Genomic DNA, 24,265 nt, shown 5'->3' with positions numbered 1-24,265 from the left:
CTACCCTCAGGTGTGTTCTCTTGGGGAAACCAGTGTTGGTGCCCTCTTCATCCAGGGAGCTGGGGTGCAGAGGGAGGATGTGAAAGGGCAGGGGGATCTGGGCAATGAATGCCAACCAACAGCCTTCAACAGACCCTTCCTCTCCCTCCCTGCCCAGCTGCGGGTCTTTAAGCTGGCCAAGTCCTGGCCCACCTTGAACACCCTCATCAAGATCATCGGGAACTCAGTGGGGGCTCTGGGGAACCTGACCCTGGTGCTGGCCATCATCGTGTTCATCTTCGCTGTGGTGGGGATGCAGCTCTTTGGCAAGAACTACTCGGATCTGAGCTACCGCATCAGCAGCAACACAGACCTGCCGCCCCGGTGGCACATGATCGATTTCTTCCATGCTTTTCTCATCATCTTCCGTATCCTCTGTGGCGAGTGGATAGAGACCATGTGGGACTGCATGGAGGTATCCGGGCAGTCCCTCTGCCTGCTGGTCTTCTTACTGGTTATGGTCATCGGCAACCTTGTGGTGAGTTGGCCCTAAGCTTCACAGGCTCGTGTGCGCACACACATACACCTACCCACTAATTTATTCACCCAGTTACTCACCCACCCAGTTATTCATCTGTCCACTTACTTATCTGTCTACCCATTAACTCAGCCAAACATCCATACACCATCCATTTGCTCATCCATTTACTTTCTGTTCACCCATTCATTTATTCCCCTACCTCTGCAATCCTTACTCATCCACCTGACATTTATCATCAAGATTTACCATCTTACCGATCCTTTCTTCCATATCTCTACTCAAGCATAAATCTACCTCCTCAAGCCTTCCACACATTCCCACACCCACACTCTCCCAAGCCCCATCTGACCACCTCTGCATCAGCATCTCTACAAAGTTACCAGCTTCTATCCATGTGTCTGCTTACTCACCCAGACATCCATCAGCCCTATCTACTAATTCACTTGCCTATTTATTCATTCACCCATCCATTCATCTGTTCATCCACCCACACGTCAACTCATTCTTTCATACACAGGCACTGCTTTTCATCCATCCATTTGCCTGTCTTATCTGTCCTTTCATCCATTCATCTCTCACTGATAATTCCACCCATCTGCCCTGCCACTCTTTCATCCACCCCCACATCCATCTTTCAACCCATTCATCCCTTCCATCTATCATTCCCTTCCCTCCATTCCCAGTAATGGATGGAAAAGTAATTTACTTATTACTTTGCTTGTTCATGGACCCATCCATTCAGTCACATCATTTTCCATTTGCTGCATACATTTGCCTGTTTGCCCACGATTCACTCATTTTATATTCACAGCCTATGTATTCATTTACCTATTATTTCGTGAGTCATTCACTGTCAGTGTTTTATCATGTCTTTATCAATTCAGCTTCACACATGTTCTTCTGGGTTCTCTATTGCATGTAAAACCTTGTGTCAGGGCATAGAGAGATAGTGAGATAGTACAAAGGGTAGGGTACTTGCCTGGCATGTAGCCAACCCAGGCTCAATCTCTGGTACCGCATATGATTGCCCAGCACCACCAGGAGTGATCCCCGAATACAGTACCAGGAGTAAGCCCTGAGCACAGGTCAATGTGGCCGCATAACAGAACAAAACAAAAATGTTGTACCAGATGTAGCTGGGCAGACAGCAGTGACTGTGACCCTCACTTTGCTCACCAGCTTGAGAGAACAGGACGGTGGGGAGTTCATAGAGGCCTGAAATGAGGCTCAGTCAGGTGGGAGTGGTCAGGCTCATTAAGGAGAAGTCGAGGAAGGCTTCCTGGAGGAGGGTTTGGAGCTGATCTGACGGATGGGTGATGGGAAAGAGGAAAGAAGTAGGATGAGCAGAGCATAAGGGGAAGAAGCCTGGGTGGTCCCGCTGAGCACCATGGAGCCCATCGCCACTGGCCCCTGTGTGCTGCAGGGAGGAAGCAGGTATGCCAGCTCCCTGCTCCCCGCTCTCCTCTCTCAGCCCAGGGCCAGCTGAGCTGCCCTCCTGCATACAGCCCTGCCGTTTTCCCTGCGGATCTATCTGGGGATGAGAAGATTAGAGGCTGCTGGAGGAGGGAAGGCGAAGGCAGCCCACACGGCCCCCCTCCCTGGCCTCTACAGGAGTTGGGCCTCTGCCGGGGTGTGGGTGGAACAAGATTGCCATTAGAATGGGAAGTGATGATCAGGCAGGAGCTGCTGAGCAGCCGCGTGATTGACGGGGAAGGAGCCAAATTTCTGAAGCCGAGGTGCCGAGGGAGGTCCCGTGCGGGCGGGCAGGGCTTCCCAGGCGCCCTCCTTCCTTGCCCTCTGCTGGGCCCCAGATACCTGCAGGTCAGGGGCAGTGGGGCCAGGCATGAGCGAGGGCGACAGGGAGGATCTTGGGTGGGCGTCCAGGAAGAGAAGTGGACAGGGAGCAGGGCCAGGTCAGAGGTCTGCGTGCACAGCAGCTGAGCATCACATGGGTGCCCCACCCCCCGCACCAGTGATGACCACAGAAGGTGGCCGGCTCGGGCAGCGACCCTCATTCACAGGAGAGTCCAGGAGACCACCTACTCCTCCACCTCCCTGACCTGGCCCGCACATCTGGGGAACTCCTGCTCAGCCTTCAATCTTGGGATGGTGAGAAGCCCAAACAGGGGCTCCAAGTGGATTTCCAATAAAAGATGCACCCCCACCTTCAGGCACCAGCTAACCATCAGGGCCCCACCCAGCTCAATTCCATTCTGAGAGTGTTGAATGAGAGCGACCCACATCCCAGGACTGGTGAGGTCAGAAGTCTGGCCTGTTGACTGGGGGAGCTTACACAGGCAGCCTAGGCCATGGGGGCTCTGTCCTGGCTCTCCTTACCCCCTCCCATGGGGCCAGGGTCCCTGCTGCTGTCTTCATCACTCAGCACAAGTTCTCCTGTGCAGAAGCTGGAACTTTACTCGTGCGGGACGGCTTCACGGGAAGCACCTGTAAGGGACCGAGCAAAGCCGCCTTTGTGGGGTTTCCATCCTGACCCTCCAGACAATAGCTGTAGGCAGTCCCGAGACCTGTGCCATCTGGGTCTGGCCTGGTCCCTGCAGCATCACGGGCCAGCCCTGGTACCCCAACCGTGCCCCCCAGTCCCTCTTCTCCAGCCATTTGTCTGGGCCTTCTGTGCCCTCACGGGGTCACCCGGCTGTCCCCTATCCTCGATGACCCTGCTGTCCATTCGCAGGCTGTCTGTGCTCGCTCCGCTGGCCTCGTCTCCTGCCATTCCCCCCTTCTTTGCTGAGGTGCCCGTGTCTCTTGGCAGCAAAGCAGAGTCAGAGCCTGAGTCCTGGGAGCTGGTGTCAGAACTGGTGTCACCTGCCTCCTTCCCCAGCAGAGCTGGGGTCCCAGGAGAGCCCCTAAGAGCTGGAGTCAAAGCTCTGTCTTGTACCCCCAGGAACCGGCACAAACCAGGGGCTGCCCTGTGCTCAGCCACACACACCTGCCAGGCCCCCTGCCCCGCAAGGCAGCAAGGCGCCACCTGGGAGCGTTTGGCTTCCAGGGGATCCTGCCTCTCTCCCTGAACTTGGCTAAGCTGCAGGAGAGCTGCATGTAACACCCTCAGCTCAGACCGTCTCAGAGTTCCTGGAAGCAGAGCTTAGAATTTGTTTTTCAGTCGACAAAGTTCATATTCAAGAAAAGGGAGTGTGCGGGGGGGAGGGGCGGAGGCAGGGTTCAGGATGAAGGTTCAGGGCTTGGGTTTATGCCTCGAGATACTTGCTGGTGATGGCACTGGGGGCCCCCAGGTGGGCCTCTGATATCCCCGCACCCTGCCCTGCTGAGACTGAGCTGGTGTCCCTGCAGGTCCTGAACCTCTTCCTGGCCTTGCTGCTCAGCTCGTTCAGCGCAGACAACCTCACGGCTCCCGATGAGGACGGGGAGATGAACAACCTCCAGCTGGCCCTGGCCCGCATCCAGCGGGGCCTGCGATTTGTCAAGCAGACCACCAGGGACTTCTGCTGCCGGCTCCTCCATCGCAGGCCCCCCAAGCCCGCGGCCCTTGCCCCCCGCGGCCGGCTGCCCAGCTGCATGGCCGCCGCCGGCTCACCCCCACCCCCAGAGCCAGAGAAGCCCCCTCCAGCCCGCAAGGAGACGCGTTTCGAGGAAGGAAAGCGGCCCGGTCAGGGCACCCCGGGGGACTCAGAGCCCGTGTGTGTGCCCATTGCTGTGGCCGAGTCGGACACAGACGACCAGGAGGAGGACGACGAGAACAGCCTGGGCACGGAGGAGGAGACCAGCAAGCAGGTGACTGCCCCACTCGGCCTCAGGTGGTCAGGGCCTCCCCCGCCCCTCCCCCCCACTCTCAGGGAATTCAGCCATCCCAGCCACTGCCCCTGCCCCACCGCACTGGTTTGGAGGGAGAAGGCAGGTGCCCCAACATCCACTCACACCCCCTTTCTGCAGCCAGACCAGGGGGCCTGTAGGGAGACCCTCCTCATGTGCCCATTTAGCCCTGAGCTCTGCAGAAAGGGAAGTAGAGGCCTGACTACAGTACTTCTGGATTTGAGGCCGGGCTGGAACCTCAGGGTCTCGACCCCACCCTGCCTGAGGAAACTGAAGGTCTGGGTGAGGATGGAGGCGTGTCACAGTGAGAAACAGAAAAGCAGCGCCTTCCCCCCACCTCCCAGACCAGGGCTGGATTGGAGATTTAAAAATAAGCAGCCCTAAGATGGCAGGTGTCAAGGACGGGGCTATCTTATCTCCCAACCTGTTATTTTTAACACTTGGGATCAGTCTGGACAAAGGAGACAGCCCCCCCCCCCCACCTACCTCCCGGCACCCCTCTCCATCCCCCACTCCCCCACGCATCCCCCAGTGCCCATGTCCTGCGGCCAAAGACAGTTCAGATGATTTCTACTGGGGTCTTTGGGGTCTTCTCACGTGCAGGGGGACCATCCTGGCCACTTCCTCTGGGCCAGCATGGGGCAAGGTTGGCCACGGCGCTCAGAGTCCCAGCCCGCTTTCTCCACGGTCTCCTCCATCTTCTGCTCCCCGAGGTTAGCTCTGGGCCGTGGGCAGCCCAGTTGCCAGGACCACGGCTTCCAATTAGCTCCCGGATGCTCCCAGTCGGAAATGGAATTCCAGCCACCCTGCCTTGTCTTTCTCCAGAGGCTGCTGGTTCTGGCTCCCTGGGGCCGTGGTGGGTGCATGCCTGTGTGTGTGTGTGTGTGTGTGTGTGTGTGTGTGTGTGTGTGTAGAGAGAGAGAGAGAGAGAGAGAGATCTAGGGTGCCATGGGAGCTCTCAAAGTGGAGTGGTCAGTATTTGGGAGCTGGGCATTGTGGCCAGCTGCACTCTGGGGACTGGGGAAAGCAGAAGATGGTGCCAAACTGGCAGGGGCCTTTGTCTGGCTCTAGACCCTTTGCTTGGACCTCCCAGGAACTTCCTAGCCTCAGGGCGGCTGAAGGAGGGGCCTCCCGGGAGTCCAGCTCAGTGCCAGGGACAGGGGGACAGTGTCCCAGAAACCTGGGCGGTGGCGCCTGAACATAGAGCGCCCATGGCCAGGTTGTTCACGAGCTTGGGGGGTCTCTTCAGCAGGAATCCCAGCCTGTGTCCGACGGCCCCGAGGCCCTCCCGGAGCCCAGGGCCTGGAGCCAGGCGTCCGAGACGGCCACCTCGGAGGCCGAAGCCTGTGTGGCTCCGGCAGACTGGCAGCAGCGGGCGGCGGAGCCCCCGGCCTCAGGGTGCAGTGAGGTAAACCCAGCCCCAGGCCTGCTTCTGGCGGGGCCCAAGGGGGGCCCCCCAGCACGTGTCCACGCCGCTCACTGGGCTACTTGCTTCCTTTCCATTTGGTCCATGTCTGTCTTGTGAATGGCTCCATCCTGGGGAACTTCTGGGAGCTCTGAGAAGAGGTTGTTGGCCCCGGCCCTGGCCGCTGCTTCAAAGCATGGGTCTTAAAAAGGCTTTCGTCAGAGTTCGCCTCCGACGTCTAAAGCCCGGGAGCACTTATGTGAAGAGCAAGTCAACAGCCTGCCCCGCCCACTGGCTTCCGAAGGAGGCCGGTGGACTCCACCTCTGTGACCAGCCTGAGCTCCTGAGGTGCCCCTGACCCTCCCTCCCTGCCTGCCTGATGCCAGCCTCGTGTTTGCAAGCCAAGCCCTCCCACCTCTGTGCCCACCCCCCTCACGCTGCCCCCTGCCCTGGTGGAGGCCGGGCCGCCGGACAGCCTCGAGATCTGGTGCCCTCCTTAGGGACCATTCTCTGTCACCTCATGCCCTTCCCCAGATGGGACTGCAGGATGGTTTGGGGTGTGATCAGCTGGGCACAGGGGGCAGGGATTCCCTAGTCCTGGCAGGGTGGGTCTCACTGCCCCGATGGTCTGACAAGTGACTCAGGGCAGGGAAGAAGCCACAAGAGGAGGGCCTGGGAAGGAGCCTTGCCCTCCAAAGGGACAGTGAAGGAACCCCGGCTCTTCCTAGGCATGGGTGCACGGTGGCACCGGTCCCAGGAATGCAGGGGCCCAGGGCTTTCCTGGAAGGAGGACCCCCTCACTTTACCTGCAGTGGGACCCTGACTAGGGTCCTCCCACTGGGCAGCAACTCCAGTATGGGAAAGGCAGCCATGGGGGTAAGCAGTTGTTCCTCTCTCTTCTCAGTGAGTCAAAAGCAGCCCCCACAAAGGCAAAGCAGCTCCTAGGACCCCCCCCCCCACCAGCCTCATGTGAACCCAGGAGGGAGCAAGGGTCCATCCTCTGCCCCGAAGCCCTGGAGAGATGGTGTGAGGAGGAGGAGCAGGTGGAGGGAGGCACCTGGGCAGCCGAGCTTAGCGGCTCACAGCAGCTGCCCAGAAGAAGCCAGCAGCACTCCCGGGCCCACTGAACCAGAGGGGTCAGCAGGGCCTGACGCTGCAAGGCCCCTGCTCCATTTCCCCTCCTGTCGGGGTCCAGGCCAGTCGACCCCGGCAAACTGGAGTATGAACCCTGAAGTCGCCAGACTTACTCCCTAAAGGGGACGGAGTAGTTTGGGGAGAAGCCTCTGCCCTGGCCCTCCGCACACAGTGGGATTCCTGGATTCGAGGGGGGGGAGTCTGGTGGTCAAGCAGTTCTCCGTTTATAAGAACCCAGTGGTTCTTATACACACACTCTGGGGTGGGGGTGGGGGGGGCAATCCCACACTGAGGGGGGCCGGTAATCCTATGTATAGCACAGTTCCCTAGTAGGGCTCGTACAGATGTCAGTCAATGATTTACTTATCCTGCTCTCAGGACCAAGTTATCAATATGGGTAGGTAGGCACAGTCATGTTCCTCATTCTCAACCAGAGTGCCTGCATGTGGGGAGTGCTGGAGCAGGCCCCCTGGGTCTTTATAAACAGGGCCAGCTCTTGCTTTCAGGGGCAGGGGATTTGGTCAGAGTCTCAGGCTAGCTGCTGAGACCCCAACACCCTTTCAGAGCCCACTGTGGTGGGGGGAGTTCCCCAAGGCTCTGTGGATGGCGGGTTCCCAGAGAGTGAACAGAGCAGAGTGAGCAGGGCATGCTGCCCCCCACCCCCAACACCCCGCCACCCAGCCAGGGTCTGCCCTCAGCTCGGAAGCATGGAGGGGTCCCATGTCAGTACACTGGGTGGCAGCCGCCCTAGCCTGGTTGAGTGGACATGGAGAGATCTTCCCGGGGACAGCAGCTCCCTGGTGTGTGTGTGGGGGGGGTGCTGGTGTCACCCAGAGGAAGGCCTCTTACTCCCTGGCACCCAGAGCAGCATACCCACCAGGGGCACACTGCAACAGGCTGCTCTCTGTGACCGAGTCAGGTGAGGAGAACCCCTGCATGGGTCGGATGGAGAAGCTTCCAGCACTCTGTCTCGTGCACCAGGCTTCCTGCGTCTCACACCAGCGTCCATCTGATCTGAGCCAGAAGAGGGGGCCGACTTGCTGGCCGGCTCTCTGCATGTGTGGCCTGTGCCTCTGTGTGCCTCTTTGGTTCCGACTGTCCCGACTGTCCCCGTCTGTCTGCATGTCCCTGAACTGGTGTGCGTCCTTGTGGCCGCGTCTGCTTTGTTCCCAGGGGAGGTGGTTCCCCCTTCCCACAGCAGCATCCCCGCCCCCAGCCCCCAAGATTTCACTAGACTGGAACTACAGACCCAGGGGCTCACGGCAGGGGCTGGAGCAATAGCACAGCGGGTAGGGTGTTTGCCCTGCACGCGACCGACCCAGGTTTGATTCCAGCATCCCATAGGTCCCCCGAGTACCACCAGGAGTAATTCCTGAGTGCAGAGCCAGGAGTAACCCCTGAGCATCGCCGGGTGTGACCCAAAAAGCAAAAAAAAAAAAAAAATCAAAAACAAAACAAAATGGGCTCATGGCAGCAGTACCCATCACCCCACCCCTGGGGCCCCCACCCACAGGCTCTCACCACCTGGGGTGCAGTGGAGGACGCTCAGTCATGACCCTTCACTGCCCCCACAACTCTGTGTGGAGGCTGGAGGGCCCCCGTGGCCCACACTCACGGCTCCTCTCCCCACACACTCTTCCCACAGACGCACGAGGACAGTTTCTCTGAGGGCAGCACCGCGGACATGACCAACACCGCCGACCTGCTAGAGCAGATCCCCGACCTGGGCGAGGATGTGAAGGACCCCGAGGACTGCTTCACGGAAGGTACCCTGGGGATGGCCCTGGAGTCATGTCACAACCCCACCCTCACCTGGAGGCCTGGACCCTCCGCCCTGCCTCTATCCCAAGGCTCTGCCCTCTGCCTGTAACCTGAGGCTTGGTTGCCCGCAGTCCAGATGACACTTGTACTTGAAGGGCACTCCATGGTCTGCTCCCCAGAAGCAGGGGCCAGCCCTCACTGCCCCCATCCCCTGGCCTCCAACCTAGTGGACCCTTGGGAAACACTCCAGGCTTCCAGAAGTTGGCGGTACATTTGTAGAGCAGCTCGAGAGGGAAGGGAATTGGCCCTCCCCTCCCCATGGTACTGTCAGCTTGGAGTTGCTGCTCTGGGGTCCACCCACCCTCCTCTCAAGAAACTTTAGACAGCTCTACAGGAGGTTCTGGAACATTCCCTCAAACTAAAGTTTACAAAGACAAGCCAGAGCCTTCCCAGCGCCAGCCTTAGCCCTGGCCGGACCTGCAGGCCCTTCTTTGCTTCACTGGATGTGCACGTGGCCGCTCTCTGGAGAATCTGCTAAGTGGGGTTGCACACACAATTCTCCCCCGTCCACCCCGCCACAGTTCCACCCACCACCTACACACGACCTTCAGCCATCTGAATGCGTCCATGGATGAGCATTCACAGACCTTGGACCAGGCCTGACCCTTTGTCCTGCCCCCTAGGCTGTGTCCGGCGTTGTCCCTGCTGTGCCGTGGACATCACCCAGTCCCCAGGGAAGGTCTGGTGGCGCATGCGCAAGACCTGCTACCGCATCGTGGAGCACAGCTGGTTCGAGACATTCATCATCTTCATGATCCTGCTCAGCAGTGGCGCGCTGGTACCCTCCTGGGGATGCAGGGCTGGGCGGGGAGGGAGGGGGAAGGAGGGGAGGGCAGGAAAGGAGGAGAGGTCTCCAGCGGGAGAGCCTGCTCAGAAACTAGGGCAGAGCCTCTGCTGAACGGGCACTCCTCCAGAACCCAGGGTGAGACTCTTAGCACCCAGGGCACGGGCAGAGGTGAGTGCAGGAAGGATCTGCCCAGGCTCCCTGTCCAGCCCTCCTTGTTATACTAAAGGGAATCCATCACCCCCGATCCCAGCTGGCAGAGATGACAAGTCCCACACTCAACCTCTGCGCACACACCTACCTCTACACGGTCTCCAAACAGAGGCTACCCCAGGTGCCCGAGTTTGCAACTGTTGCTCCCCTGAGTCCCGGCAGGGCTAGAGGTCAAACTCTGCTGTTCGCACATCTGTCACTTTTTATTTTAATTGAATGTTGAGAAAAGTGGCAACTGTTGATACAATTCTAGGATTAAATTTGATTAGGTAACCAAGTTGTAGTATTAAAAATCAATAGCTCTAGAAAACACAGGTATGTGAACATCGTTTTATCTGGTTACAGGGTTGGGACGTCCTTGTCTAAGAATTTGTTAAGCATTTTGTTGACACTTCCAGATCTCTGGTCTGGCCCAAAGAGTTGACAGACAGCAGACATAGATGGTGTGTGGGGCTGCTGGGGCTTCCAGAAGTAAGGGGGAAGAGCAGGGAGAGATTCTGAAAAAAAAAAAAAAAAAGTTCTCAATCCAGGCGCCGGGGTACCTGAAATTATTCAGAAATTGGTGTCTCTCTGCAAAGAATATTTTTGAGGTGGTGGAGTTGTGCCCTTGGTGTAGCTGTAGTGGCGAGGAGTGGGTGCTGGGCCAAAGCCTTGACTTGGTGGGTATTTGTTCCACCTGCCGTCCATGGGCGCTCTGTGTTTTCAGTGCCGGGCAGCAATTCCATAAGGTTTAGCCACTTGGCTTGCATCTCCTGGGAGATTTAATCTGGATTTGGTGAAGCAGGACCAGTAAGTGAGTCGACACAGCGGAGGATATGGGTCCATGTTCACACTTAATCCCACTGTAACCCTTTGTGGACACATGAAGCCAGGTACCTAAGGTTCCCACACCTGCTCACACACACAGATGTGGCATTTACACCTGGCCATTGGATTCCATGATCCTCTGTCTTGACCTCCCGTTTGTTCTGTGGCTCTATTTGTTTTAGGCTCTTTGTGATCCACAGGAAGAAGAAGCCCAGTCTCAGTCTCAGGCACTCCCAACAGTTAGGATTGGACTCTCTTATTAGACTTAAAGCCTTAGGCTTTCTTTATGGTTCAATCAATTTTTCTCAATAATCCCTTTATGGAGCAATAGCACAGCGGATAGGGCATTTGTTTTGCACGTGGTCGACCCGGGTTCGATTCCCAGCATCCCATATGGTTCCCTGAGCACCGCCAGGGGTAATTCCTGAGCGCAGAGCCAGGAGTAACTCCTGTGCATTGCCAGGTGTGACCCAAAAAGCAAAAAAAAAAGTTACTAAATGTTGAAAGTTGGGGAGCTCTCTGAAAGGACAGGGGTGATGCACCTCATCATCAGGCCAGGTGGGCATTCCATCCTGAGTAAGGGTCAGGGTCAGGGAAGGGAGTCACTTATTTTATTATTATTATTTTGCTTTTTGGGTCACACCCAGCGAGGCACATGGGTTACTCCTGGTTCTGCACTCAGGAATTACTCCTGGCAGTGCTCGGGGAAGCTTTTGGGATGCTGGGAATCGAACCCGGATCGGCCATATGCAAGGCAAACACCCTACCCGCTGTACTATCACTCCAGCCCCTCAATATTCCCTTTAAATCTCAACACAAATGTCATATTTATTGGGTGAATTGATCTATACTAACTAGATGTAGCAGGTTTGAGTGAGCTGGGGATCAGGTGAGAGAGGGGTGGAGGGGAACAAAAATGGAGTAGATGCTCAGGTGATTGGCAGTCAGCATGAACCAGAGACTCTGGAGGTACCCCATGGAGCGACCTGCAGAAGACAGAGAGGTTTATGGAGGCCAGCCCAGGCAATGAGGCTTTCTCGGGATGCCCATCTGACTCCCAAGCCCCTGACTCGGATCCTTTCTGAAGGAGATGGAACAGCCCAGAAGAGGGTTCTGGGAGGGGCAGATAAGCAGGGAGAGGGGAAATGAAGATGAAAGAAACAGAAATTTGACTGGCCTAGGGAGAGAACACACCGAATATTATTGGGAAAGCAGGTGGATGAGCAGCTCCCCAGGAGTGCCTGGAAGCATGGGGCTGGAGAGAGGGAAAAATTTTTTTTTATATATTTATTAGTGAAACACCATGAGGTACAGTTGTAGACTTACAAATTTTTGTGCTTGGGTTTCAGATATACAATGATCAAGTACCCATCCCTCCACCAGTGCCCATTCTCCACCACCACTGATCCCAGTATCCCTCCCATCCCCCACCCCCCCATCCTGCCTCTGTTGTCAGGATAATTCCCTTTTGTTCTGAGAGAGGGAAATTTGAGGAGAATCTCCGATCCACTCTCCTGAGAAGACAGGCCTTGGGGAGGTGTCACTTCAAAACCGCGGGCCTGCCTCCCTCTTTCCCTGTTCTAGAGCAGGCCTGGAGCCATCACTTGCAGACTGCACACTGTTTTACCATTGGCAGCTAGAACTCAATCTCTGGAGGCTTCAGAGAAGGATGATTTGACAATATGTTAACGAGTTTTGTTTTTAAACAGCCACAAACAAGGGCAGCCAGAGCCATTTCGTCTGGGGCTGAGGAGGAATAGCTCAGCCTGGCATAAGTGAGGAGGAGTTTTGGCAAGCGAATGGTAACTCTAATCAGAGTAGTCAGCCAAGCAGTGTTTAAAAAAAAAAGTCTAAGTGTGTTATTTAAAGTTAAAGCTTTTTACACAGAAAGCAGACTATAGATCCCTTCCAAATTGCTGAAGGTATTTTTTTTTTTTTCGGATAAAACATCTAAGAGCAACAGATAGGAGAGAAAAGATACACCAAGGAAGCACTGAATCAGGAAACAGAAAATAATATGGCAGAGGCAGCCTCAGACAAACCTGTCATTAATAATAAATGTAATTGGACAAAATTCATGTTTTAAAAGGAAAAAAATCTGGATTTTTATTTAAAAACAAAGCCGTAGGTTTGCAGATGACAAATCTAAAGCATTGTGACTCAGAAATATTAAAAGTGAATTATATATACATAGGAGACTAATGCAAACAGTGACAACAGGAAGCAGAGGTTTTGTTTGCTAATATTAAACAGGGTTGAGCTCAAATTAAAAATCTTGACATAAAACTAAGAGATACATACAACACACGGTCACACAGTCATAGTCCTCCCGTTGTTCATCGATTTGCTCAAGCGGGCCCAGTAACGTCTCCATTGGAGACTTTGTTGTTACTGTGTTTGGCATATCCAATACGTCACGGGGAGCTTGCCAGGCTCTGCCGTGTGGGCGAGATACTCTCGGTAGCTTGTTGGGCTCTCCGAGAGGGGTGGAGGAATCGAACTCAGGTCGGCCATGTTGGCTGCGCGCAAGGCAAACGCCCTACTGCCTTGCTATCACTCCAGCCCAAGAGATACATACAACATAAATAAAAAAATTTAACATGTATTCCTAAGTAGATTATGAAATTATAAGATTATATAGTTCTTATTTAAACAAAAATCTCTAAGGGAAAAGTGGTAAGGAATGAAATATCTCAGGTATGTGTTTTTAAAAATTTTTATTTTAGGGGACCAGAGCGATAGTACAGTGGTAGGATGTTTGCCTTGTATTTCGACCGACCCACATTCAATCCCCAGCATCCCGTATGGTTCCTCCGAGCACTGCCAGAAGTGATTCCTGAGAATAGAGACAGGAGCAACCTCTGAGCATTGCCAGATATGATCCCACACACATGCACCAAAAAAAAAAAAAAAGTCACAAAAAGTTTATTTAGGCACTGTGTGGTTTACAAAACTATTATTGGAATGTTTTCATCCATAAAACATTCCAATCCCACAGCCTCCACAATCTACTTCCTCTACTACTGTCCCCCTCGCCATCCCCCGTTTTGATCAGCTTCCTACTGAAGACCAGGTCTCAGTTTCTGTTATCTTTGTGCGTTTGTTATTCTCCTACTGTTTCCTTATACCCCACAAATGCATCTGTCCCTCTCCTTCTGACTAACTTCAATATGATACTCTCCACATCCATACACATAGCAGCAAATTGCATGATTTCATCTTATCTTATAGCTGAGTAGTATTCCAGTGTGTATATCTACCCCAGTTTCCTTATCCGATCATCTGTTCTTGGACACTTGGGTTGTTTCCAGATTTGGGCTATTGTGAATAGTGCTGCAATGAACATAGAAGTGCTGGTGTCTTTTCTGAAAAGTTTTGTGACCTCTGAGGTTGATGCCAAGAAGAATTGTTGGGTTATATGAAAGCTCACTTTCTAGGGTTTTTTTTTGAGAAGTGTTTTTTTTTTTCCCAAAAAGTCTACATCAGGTGACATTCCCACTAACTATAAATGAGGGTCTCCTTTATCCCACATCCATGCCAACACTGGTTGTTTTGTTTTTGTGATGCATTTAAGTCTTAACTGGTATGAGATGATATCTTATTGTTGCTTTGATTTGCATTTCCCTAATGGTAAGTGATTCAGAGCATTTTTTTCATGTACTATTTGGTCATCGATATGTCTTCTTTGAGAAAGTTTCTCTTCATCTCTTTCCCCCATTTTTTTTAATGGGGTTATTTTTTTTCTTGTACCAGACCTTTATATTCTCTTGGATATTAATCCTTTGTCAGATAAGTTGTGGGCAAATATTCTCTCCCAGTTTGTGGGGGGTCTTTTTATTCTAATCATTTTTTTTCTTTGTGGTACAGTAGCTTTTTTGTTTGATATAGTCCAATTTGTTTATCTTTGCTTTTATTTTCTTGACCAGTGGTATTGAATCATTGAAGATATCTATAGCTTCAATAGCTCACAAAAATGCTAATGAGATATGTATGCTAATTAAGCCTATCTTATAAAACAGATAATAGAAACAGCGAAAACAACAAAAAGTATAAAGATTGAAAGCAAACACTTAGAAATATAAAAGTCATCTTTTTTTTAATTGAATCACAGTGAGATGCAATTATAAAGCTTTCATGTTTGCATTTCAGTCATACAATGATCAAACACCCATCCCTCCACCAATGTACATTTTCCACCACCATATCCCCAGTAGCCCCTCCACCCCATCCAAACCCTCCCCCTGCCTCTATGGCAGACAATTTATGAAAGTCATCTTTAAATAAACTTGAACTAAACAGAACAGTTTGGTGATGGGTTCATGGGTAGCCAGAATATTAATAAAGACATCATTCATAGGCCAGAGATCATGTGTGTTCTAATCAGAGATTGCTATTAAAACAATTCTGTCCACCTGACAGCTAGAAAAATAAGGAGAAAAATAGAGGGAGAGAAAGCAGTTGTGAAAGAGTGGGGGAAAGTAACAACATTGAAAATATGCATCGCGAGGTAACCAAATCTGAAAGAAGAGGAAGAGTTATAAACTTAGATGCTTTTATTTTTATTTCAAAGGAATTTAAACAAATTACTATTGAGCTCAAATTACAAGTGACATAACCTCAAGTGGTTAATAAAGAAGAGGGCTGGAGAGACAGTACATGCATGCAGCCCACCCCTGAGTGATCACCAGCACCAAGTATGGTCCCCTGAGCACAGAGCCAGGACGAGCTCCTGAGCACCACTCGGTATGACCCCATCACCTCCAAAATTAATTTATTAATTAGATAAGAACACTCAAGGGAAATACGTAAAACAGAATTAGTCAGAAGGAAGAACAAGGGACCGGAGCGATGGTTCAGCAGGTAGAGTGTACGCCTTGCATGCAGTCTATTGAGGTTCGATCCCTGGCACTACATATGATTCTCCCAAGCCCCACCAGGAGTGATCGCAGAGCACAGAGCCAGGGGTTAGCTCTGAGTACATCCTGGTGTGGCTCAAAAACCAAAAACCAAAAACAAAACAAAAAAAAAAACAAAAACAAAACAAAAAGGAAGAGCAACTATATTAGATGATTGCACCTTCTGTGTGTGTAATCTAAGGATACATAACATTGATGAACAGACAAAATGTAAAAGGCCAGGGGAGGACAAAGGTCATTTGAGATGGAGTTGGGGGAAGGCGATGAAGGGGAAATAAATATTATTTTATTCAAGTAAATTAAAAACGATGAATGAAGAAATAAATAGTAAAACTGATAATTCTTTAAAACCCTCCATACTAAAAGGAAAACCGTAGGCCAGTTTTCATACTTCTTTTTTGTGAATAGTAAATGTAAAATCTTAAAATCCATGTGAGAAGGATCCAGCAAAACATTTAAAAAAATTAAATGTCATGGCGGGAAAGATACTAGGGACATGGGTGGTGGAAAATGTACACTGGTGGAGGAATGGTGTTCCATCATTTTATGACTGAAACTCAGTCTTGAAATTCAATCTTATAACTATCTCATGGTGATTCAGTAAAAACAAGAAAGAAAATTAAATGTCATAGTTAGGTAAATGTAAAAATGTCAGAATGGCGTCATATTTGGAACTTTTTACATAAATAGAACAAGGCTGACAAAAACATACAGTTTATTCACTGTAGGCTAATTTCAATACTCTGATAAGACCAGAAATAATCATAATTTCCTTGGTTTGATGAAAAAAAACCTACTCTCAAATTAACTTTTTCTATTGCCATTGACAGGTACCTGAAACATTTTTATTAAAGTCAAGAACAAAAAAAGGATGATTCTTATTCTTCTGATAGTAGATTGTAAATGATTCAATTACTTTTTAGCTTTTGTTTATTATTTAATAATAGTCTTGAAGTGTACCAGCCAGAGCAATCAAGAGAAAAATACAATATAAAACTTTGAAAATTGGGGCCAAAGCAATAGTAGGGCACTTGCCTTGTACATAGCCAACTGGGGTTCAATCCCTGGCACCACAAGTAGTTCCCTGAAACCAACAGGAATGATCCCTGAATGCAGAGCTAGGAGTAAATTCTAAGCATTTCTGGATATGAACCAAACACAAACAAACAAAAAAACTAGAAAGTAGAACTTTAGTATAGTCTGAAATAAAATGAGTTTAAAACATATAAATAGACATATATCATTCTTTATAGATAATGATTATCTAGGAAATTTAAATCTTATTTTGAATGTTCCATGGTTACTTATATAAAATAAATACACAAAAAATTGCTGCTCTTACTATTCTTTTCATATTAATTCTATTTAACCCCAATTATTATTTTTTCATATTCCTAATTGCAGACTATGTCAGTCATTCAGCACAAAATAACTGAGAATAAATATAATATGAACTGTATAAAAGATACATGAAGAAAAGTATAAAACCTTGCTAAGGAGTGTAAGACAAATAGATGAAGATACTATGAGTGTACTCTGCTCTTAGGTGAGAAGAGTATTAATTTCTAAAAGTTAATAAAATAAGTAACAAAAAATTTACAACATTTTTAGGGGACTGGATCTGTTTTTTTTTTAATTACTTTTAAATTGCCAAGAAAATACATCCATCACTAATTCAGGAATAGACAAAGTGGTCAAACCACAAGAAAGGTCTGAAACTAATTTAAGCGTATATAGAAATGTTTGATATAATTGGTTTCTAGTTCATGGATTTGAAGTGGAAATTTCTTGGGTGGCACTACAGGGCCTCCTCCAAAGAACACTCCTGTGGTTCCTTGGTCCTCTGTCCTTCCAGAGAACCATACAGGGTTCTGAGAACCTGGGCTGGGATTCAAGCCCAGCACTACTGCCTGCACAGCCTGCATTCCAGCCCTCTGAGCTATCTCCCAACCCCTAAGTAGATTATTCACTGAAGTATTTGGACAGTTGATAAGCCACTCTGAAATAAGCATTAAGATGCGTAATTTGTTCTTTAGCAATGCTGTTAAGTTTTTGAAGCTGTAATATTAAACGGTAAAACCACGAATCATTTTGTGCTGCCAAGGATTGATTCCAGGCACTCACATATGTGAGATATGCATTCTACTACTGAGTCACATTCCGATCCCATACATTTTGTTTTTAAAGAAAGAAAAGATTTTTTCCCCTAACTTGGAATAGGCAAAGCCTATTTGAAGGGGAGAGGAGAGCGGAAATGGGGAGTATTCGGGCCACACCTGGAGATGCTTAGGGGTTACTCCTGGCTACTGGGAAAATCAAACCGAGGTTGGCCATGTGCACGGCAAATGCCCTTCCTGCTATATTACTGTTCTGGCTTGTAAGGCTTTTTATTAAATGAAATGCTTTTATTAAATGAAAATCAGAGGGCTGGAGCAATAGCACAGCGGGTAGGACATTTGCCTTGCATACGGCCAACCCAGGTTCGATTCCCAGCATCCCATATGGTCCTTTGAGCACCACCAGGAGTAATTCCTGAGTGCATGAGCCAGGAGGAACCCCTGTGTATCGCCGGGTGTGAGCCAAAAACCATAAATGAAAGTCAAACCAGATGAAATTATTAAATACCAGAATAAATGAGGATGCTGGGGAGATGGGTCAAAAATCTCGAGTATATGGAGTATCCATGTGTGTAGCCCAAAAACAAGAAAAAAAAATAAATGAAGATGTAGTGTAAAACCTGTGTAAGTAAACAAGATTTAAAGATACTCAACTAGAATAACGTATGTCAAACAGTCAATGTCCCCCACGAAACCACACACTCAGGTAGGGAACAAAAGCAAAGAAGAGGAAGAGGCCATTCTCCAGGGGACACAAAAACATTCCAGGAACCCAAGTGAGGAATAAATGGATTTTTCACCCAGGACAGTCTCTGAGAATGAGACTGGGCACAGTGACAAGGAGAAGGAGCCCCTTCTGGCCCGGTGGAGGGAGTACTCACTGTGTCCCTCCCTTCTGGAGGACATGTTCCCAGTCGGTGCCACGGGGACACGTCTGACCAGGTCCTCCAATCTCTGAAATTTGTCCTCTAGTCATCAGGCGTATTGCCTACTTCGGCCAGTGCTCCTTCTCCCGGGGACAAATTGGACACAAAAGGAATGTTCAGAGCGTTGGTGGGATAGACAGCAGCGGATGCAAGGGCTGCAACGTTTGTCAGCCTTTTTGTGATATAAATGACTTAGGATATAAAGAAAATAAGAAAGGGTGACATGCACATGATTTAAGTGATAGATGTTCGCATGAGATTATTGAGTGGAAAAAAACGCATCTACAGTCGAGTGTTTAGTGCACACCTACACATACCAGCAGCGTTGGGGATGTTCTCCTGAGGGGTGACCGTGGATACTTTAGTGCTGTGAATTCAGTGCGGCTTTATCTACCTTTTCTGTAAGGTTTAACCTTTAGATTTATAAGCAGATATTTTGGTAACTAGAGAAAAACATGCCTTCTTTTTCCTCCCAAAGAGCTGGGGCTGGGGTCTTCCCATGGCCTCCTTTGTCAGGTGCCACAGTTCCTGCCGGCAGCCCCCCTGGCACAGAGCATCGCTGCAGCTGCCAGGGGCCCAGTGAGCAGAGGGGAGGCCCAGAGCGGCTGAGGAGGCAGTCCCCTGGGCCCGAGGTGCCCTCAGTGACGTGCTCAGTTGCCTAGTCTGGGAGTCTCAGAGCATCTTCAGGGCACGGCCAGGAGCTGGGGAGGAGCAGGAACAGGTCCAAAGGCAGCATGAGGAGGAGGGGGGGGGGGAGAGGAGGAAGAGGAGGAGGAGGAGGAAGAAGAGGAGGAGGAGGAGGAGCAGGGCAGCTGAGAGCTCCAGCCCCTTTGCTGGCTCAGGAAGCGGGTCAGAGGCCAGAAAGAGGAGCTGGAGGAGGACTGTGAGCTGCTGCCCAACACTTTCAGAACTTGAACTCATCAGTTTAGTGGGGTTTCGAGAGGTTTGACTTGATCTCATTCTGTGCTTCCTGAATCTTGCCTCAGTGACACCCCATTCGGGGGTTAGCCACTGGCGGTTCACACTAGCATCAGCATGGTTATGTATGAACTTGTTATGTGGTTGGAATTAAAGCAAAACTTTCCTTTACAAGTATAACAGGAAAGCAATCCGAGAAGTAGGCGGCTGTCTAAAATAAATAGAGGCTGAATGGTAGAGTGCATCCCGTGTGTGTGTGTGTGTGTGTGTGTGTGTGTGTGGCCATTGGTTCGAATCCCAGCATCACACACACACACACACACACACACACCAACCTTTTTAATTAGATTTTTTTTTCAGAATCAATAGAATGAAAACCAAGAAAAGGTTTTGTGTTGTTTGCCAAGCCTGCTCAGCAATCTCTAGTTGAAGTAGGATGGAAGGTCCTAGAAGGGCTCAGAACAGGCACTGACTGACGCCCAGGAAGGGAGACCCATTCCCAGCAGCCATTCTGCCTCCCTGACCACGTGCCTTGCCAGCGCATTTTGAGCCCCCACCTAGGGGCTCCATGCACTCTTTGAAGACCATCCTCATCGGGCCAGCTCAGGTGGGTGGGGTCCCCTTCCCGACACCCTAGGCAGTTAGCATGACCCTTAGAGAGGAAGCTGCTGGCCTCTGGGAGCAGGACCACCTGGCCACCCTCATCCACCTCTCTGCAGGCCTTTGAGGACATCTACCTGGATGAGCGGAAGACCATCAAGGTCCTGCTAGAGTACGCCGACAAGATGTTCACCTACATCTTCGTGCTGGAGATGTTGCTCAAGTGGGTGGCATACGGCTTCAAGAAGTACTTCACCAACGCCTGGTGCTGGCTGGACTTCCTCATTGTGGACGTGAGTGTGGGACCTGAGTCGGGGCGAGGGGAGGGGGGTGGAGGGATGGGAGCACAGGAGGACGGCGGTTAGCAAGCTGGAGTGTGGGGGCCGGCCAAGGTGGAACCCAGGCAACACCCATTTGTGAGGAAGGGCACATGAGCCCACCCATTAGAGCCACCCCCCCATGTAGGGGGACAAAGAAGCAGAGAGAAACCCAAACCCTGTCCTCAGCCATGCATGTATCAATTCCTGGGCACCACTGAATTCACCAAGCGGGTCATGAAGAGCAGCAGGGACAGGGATGTGAGTCAGGGCCAGAGTGGACGGCCCAACTCAGGAGGCCAGAAGTGGGCACAGACCTGCCTGCACTGTGTACCCAGGGCTGCCTGTGCCCCCAACCACACAGGCCACAGTCCCTGCAGGACCCCACAGGAGGCAGAGGCAGACACAGTTCCCAGCAACAGGCTGGGGTGGGGTGCTGGCTGCTCCCTGGGGAGGACGGGGTGAGGTCACCCGCAAGAAGGGAGGAAACCACAGTCGCTGGCCGACGGTTCCGGTGGCTCCTGGGTCTGCCTGCCCTTGGCGTGTCCAGGGAGGCTGGGGCAGGAAGTTCGCAGGTCCCCTGAGCACCCAGCTGGCAGCTGGCCTGGGAAGCTTCTGTCCCAAGGCTGCCCAGTCCCAGGATATCACCGGGCACTGAGCAAGATGTGTGCCGGTCTCAGGAGGGTCCTGAGCGGAGCAGTGAGAGTCGGTGGGTGGGGTGGGGTGGGGTGGGGTGGGAGGGGATGGTGTTGCAGCTGCTGAGGACAGTGGGAGCATATGAAAGTGGTGGTTGGTCCCAGAGAACAGAGCAGAGCATGGAGCACGGTCAGGGTGGGGTCCCTGCAGAGGGGCCCCAGCACTGGCAGGTACTGTGCTCCCCGTGGTCACAGAGGAGCCCGGCCCATACTTAGGCCCCTCATCCCCTCACTCTTGGGGGACCTGAACAGACTAGGGGGCAATGACCCCTGGGGGCCAGGCAGGGAGGCACAGACACGCCAGACCCCACCCTTCCCAGTCCCCTCAAGAGGCTGAGCAGATACCTGTCCAGCGAAGGTCATGGGCAGAGCCTCCCTGTCCTTTCAGTCCAGAGAGCTTGGGGTCTCCCGAGAAGCAGGAGAGGGCTCGTAGAGAGCTGGGGGTGGGGGGTTGAGGGGGACTGAGGCCCCTCTCCCTGCAGCCGTCCAGCTCTAAGCCGGAGGGAGCTCCAGAAAGACTTCTGTGCTTCTGGGAGGAGCCCCCAAGCCCCCCATCATACCTGCAACTCAGGGAACTCAGAACTGAGGGAACAGAGGGGCCTCCCAGCCCTGAACTAGTCCAGAACTGACCAGAGCAGCAGCCCAAGCAAGACTCAGGGCGGAAGGAACCCAGCTCCCGCGGACATACGGGCTCCCTATGCCAGGCCTCCATGGACATACGGGCTCCCGGCCTCGGTCGGGATCTGGAGGAGAGGGAGGTTGGTGTCGGTTCATGCTTCCTCCCCTATAGAATAGGAGCAAACACCTCTGCACAAACACTGCTCTCCGTGCTGGAGGTCTCAGCAGGCCAGAAACAAAAGCCCCGTGTGCAGGGCAGACGGTGAGGCAGGCCGGAAATGGAAGGGTTCGGACAGCTTCCCATGGTGCCAGGAGAAAGGGGAAGTGAGGAGGGTGTGGGGAGGAGAGGGCAGCACTGTGGGTGGCAGGTGCTGGTCTCCAGGGGCCCCCTGGCATGCACAGGGCTCTGGGCTCCATCCCCCACACCCCATGACCCACCCCAGCTCATCAGGAATGACCCTGGTGGCCCCCAACACCACTGCACCTGAGCAGCATTGCACTGTGGGGGTGCCCAGTACCACCAGCCTCACTCTAAAAACAAACAAACAAAACACAGTAGTCTGGTCATGGTGTACCCAGGAGGTGACGTTGGAGCTGGTCTGAGAAAGCTGGGGTCAACCGGACACAGGCCTGAGAAAGCCCTGCTAGCACAGGCCAGGGGGTGGGGGGACCACGGTGAAATCCTGGGGTGTGAGTGGGAAGCTGGGCCCACTGGAAGAGCAGCCGGGAGGCCAGAGTGGCTAGGAGAGGAGTGGCGGCCAGAGGGTTCTACTGCAGGGGCAGAAGCAGGTGCACCCTCTGGGAACCATGGGCAGGATGAAGTGGGGAGGCAGAGAGGGCTTCTTGGAGGAGGAGGCCATCAACCGACTGGAGCAGCTACTAGAGCAATGGTTGGAACAATCCAGGGGTGCAGGGGGTGCCGTCATTGTCGTAGCCTCGGCTGCACTTGGGGCACTTCCTGTGTGTTCACTTAAAGAGGGTAAATGGGGGGTGGGGAGGGCACTGGGATCTTTCTGAAAAGGGGTTGTGGGTTTGGAAGGCTCTGAGGGAGGGAGGTGGGGCCCAGCGGGAGCAGGCCTGCAGTGGGGGCTGCTAGATTTCTGCAGTATGGGGAGCTGGATCAGGGGCAGGGGAGCACAGCCAGCAGCGGACGGGGCAACTGTGAGGGTGGGCTGCTGTTGGCCAGTGCTGGAGGGACTGGGGTGCAGACTGGACGGAGGGGACGGCAGGCCTGCCTTGCTGGTTCCTGCATGAGCACACGGGAGCCCTGTCACTAGCAGGTGACCCCCGAGAGCATCCCTGAGCCTCTCCAGGAGCTGGTGTCTTCACAGGGGCTGGGGTGGGTGGCAGCAGCGCCAGAAACAGCTCAGACCCCTGCACCACCCTGAGAATTCCAGCCTCAGGGAGGCATTGGGCATGTACCGTCAGGCCACCGGGCCGGGCCTCAAGGTGCCCACTGAAGCCTGTGACCCCTGCCCTCCACAGCCAACACTGAGATCAGGCGGGTTGGGGAGCTTCTGAGGGATCAAACCCTCAGGCCACGGGAGGGGCGGGGCAGAGTCTGGGTCTGTCCTGGCCCAGACTGGGGAATCTTCCTCTGCCCCCCACTCCACCTCCTTTGAAGGCTGTAACATGAGGCTTAGGGAAAGGCCCTGGGCATGTCTGTCTGTTCGTACTCAGCCCAGGTCACTCCTCTTACTCAAGAAATTCGGATTTGGGGAGAGGAGAGGGACAGGTCCCAAATTTTTCTTGCAGCACAAATGTTAAGGGAGGTCCAGAGAGAGAGAGAGTGAGAGACAGACAGACAGACAGAGACAGAGAAAGAGTGAGAGAAACAGACAGGGAGACAGAGAGAGACAGAGAGAGACAGAGAGACAGAGAGAGACGGGGAGAGAGAGAGAGAGAGAGAGGGAGGGAGGGAGGGAGAGAGAGAGAATAGGAGGTCAGCTGCATGAATGTCAGGACTGGTTCTCGTAGTACGGCCAGAGATCCCTCCTGAGCACAGAGCCAGGAGTAGTCCCTGAGCACCGCTAGGTGTAGCCCAACTGCTCCAAATGTCTGGGGAGCAGAAGTCCCAGCTTTGCATCCCTGTGCCCCCGACGGGTCTCGGGCTTGGGAACTCAGTTCTCGCCTTTGGGTGAGGGACCCCAGCCTGGGGGGCGTGCGTGAAGTATGGGCAGCAGGCTCTCCATGAGGAGCCAAAGGTGGACCCTACATGACCGCTTCCTCCAGGCAGGAATGAGGAGGGCTATACGCAGATCTGGCCAGGACTTGCCACTGGGTCCCAGGCCCCATGGCTGCCTTATCTCCCACAGGTCTCGCTTATCAGCCTGGTGGCCAACACCCTGGGCTTCGCCGAGATGGGACCCATCAAGTCTCTGCGGACGCTCCGAGCTCTCCGGCCACTGCGGGCTCTGTCCCGGTTTGAGGGCATGCGGGTAAGCAGTGGTCGCCTGTCCCAGGAAGGGGGAGGGACCGCACGGAGGCACTTGTGGGCCCCATCTCCGCTTCACACCATCTGTGCTGGCTGTGATTGGCTGGTGCTCCTCTTCCCCCGTAAGTTGTTGGTGCTTACAACCCTGGAGGCCGTTTTCTATGTGCAGGGCTCGACTAGGCGATTTTTAATATCCTCCAAAGAACTCGTTCCTGTTGGGGAAGTTTAAAAGGTCCCTAAAGGTCCCTCAA

At 52.4% G+C, this 24,265-nt stretch overlaps 1 protein-coding gene across 2 annotated transcripts in view; it reads left to right on the top strand.

Annotated features, from left to right (window-relative positions):
- SCN5A (sodium voltage-gated channel alpha subunit 5) overlaps positions 1-24,265 on the top strand; it is a 110,283-nt gene that overhangs the window by 67,541 nt on the left and 18,477 nt on the right. For both annotated transcript variants that reach the window (XM_056129063.1, XM_056129062.1), the window contains 7 exons: positions 158-517; positions 3,830-4,270; positions 5,559-5,717; positions 8,494-8,614; positions 9,293-9,447; positions 20,070-20,243; positions 23,896-24,018. In XM_056129063.1, coding sequence (XP_055985038.1) covers positions 158-517; positions 3,830-4,270; positions 5,559-5,717; positions 8,494-8,614; positions 9,293-9,447; positions 20,070-20,243; positions 23,896-24,018 — 1,533 coding nt within the window. The remainder of the gene's footprint in view (positions 1-157; positions 518-3,829; positions 4,271-5,558; positions 5,718-8,493; positions 8,615-9,292; positions 9,448-20,069; positions 20,244-23,895; positions 24,019-24,265) is intronic.

The sequence above is a fragment of the Sorex fumeus genome, unplaced genomic scaffold (assembly GCF_029834395.1).
Source record: "Sorex fumeus unplaced genomic scaffold, SorFum_2.1 ptg000072l, whole genome shotgun sequence".
In the NCBI taxonomy this organism is placed as follows: Eukaryota; Metazoa; Chordata; class Mammalia; order Eulipotyphla; family Soricidae; genus Sorex; species Sorex fumeus.
This window is presented reverse-complemented; position numbering and strand designations above follow the sequence as displayed.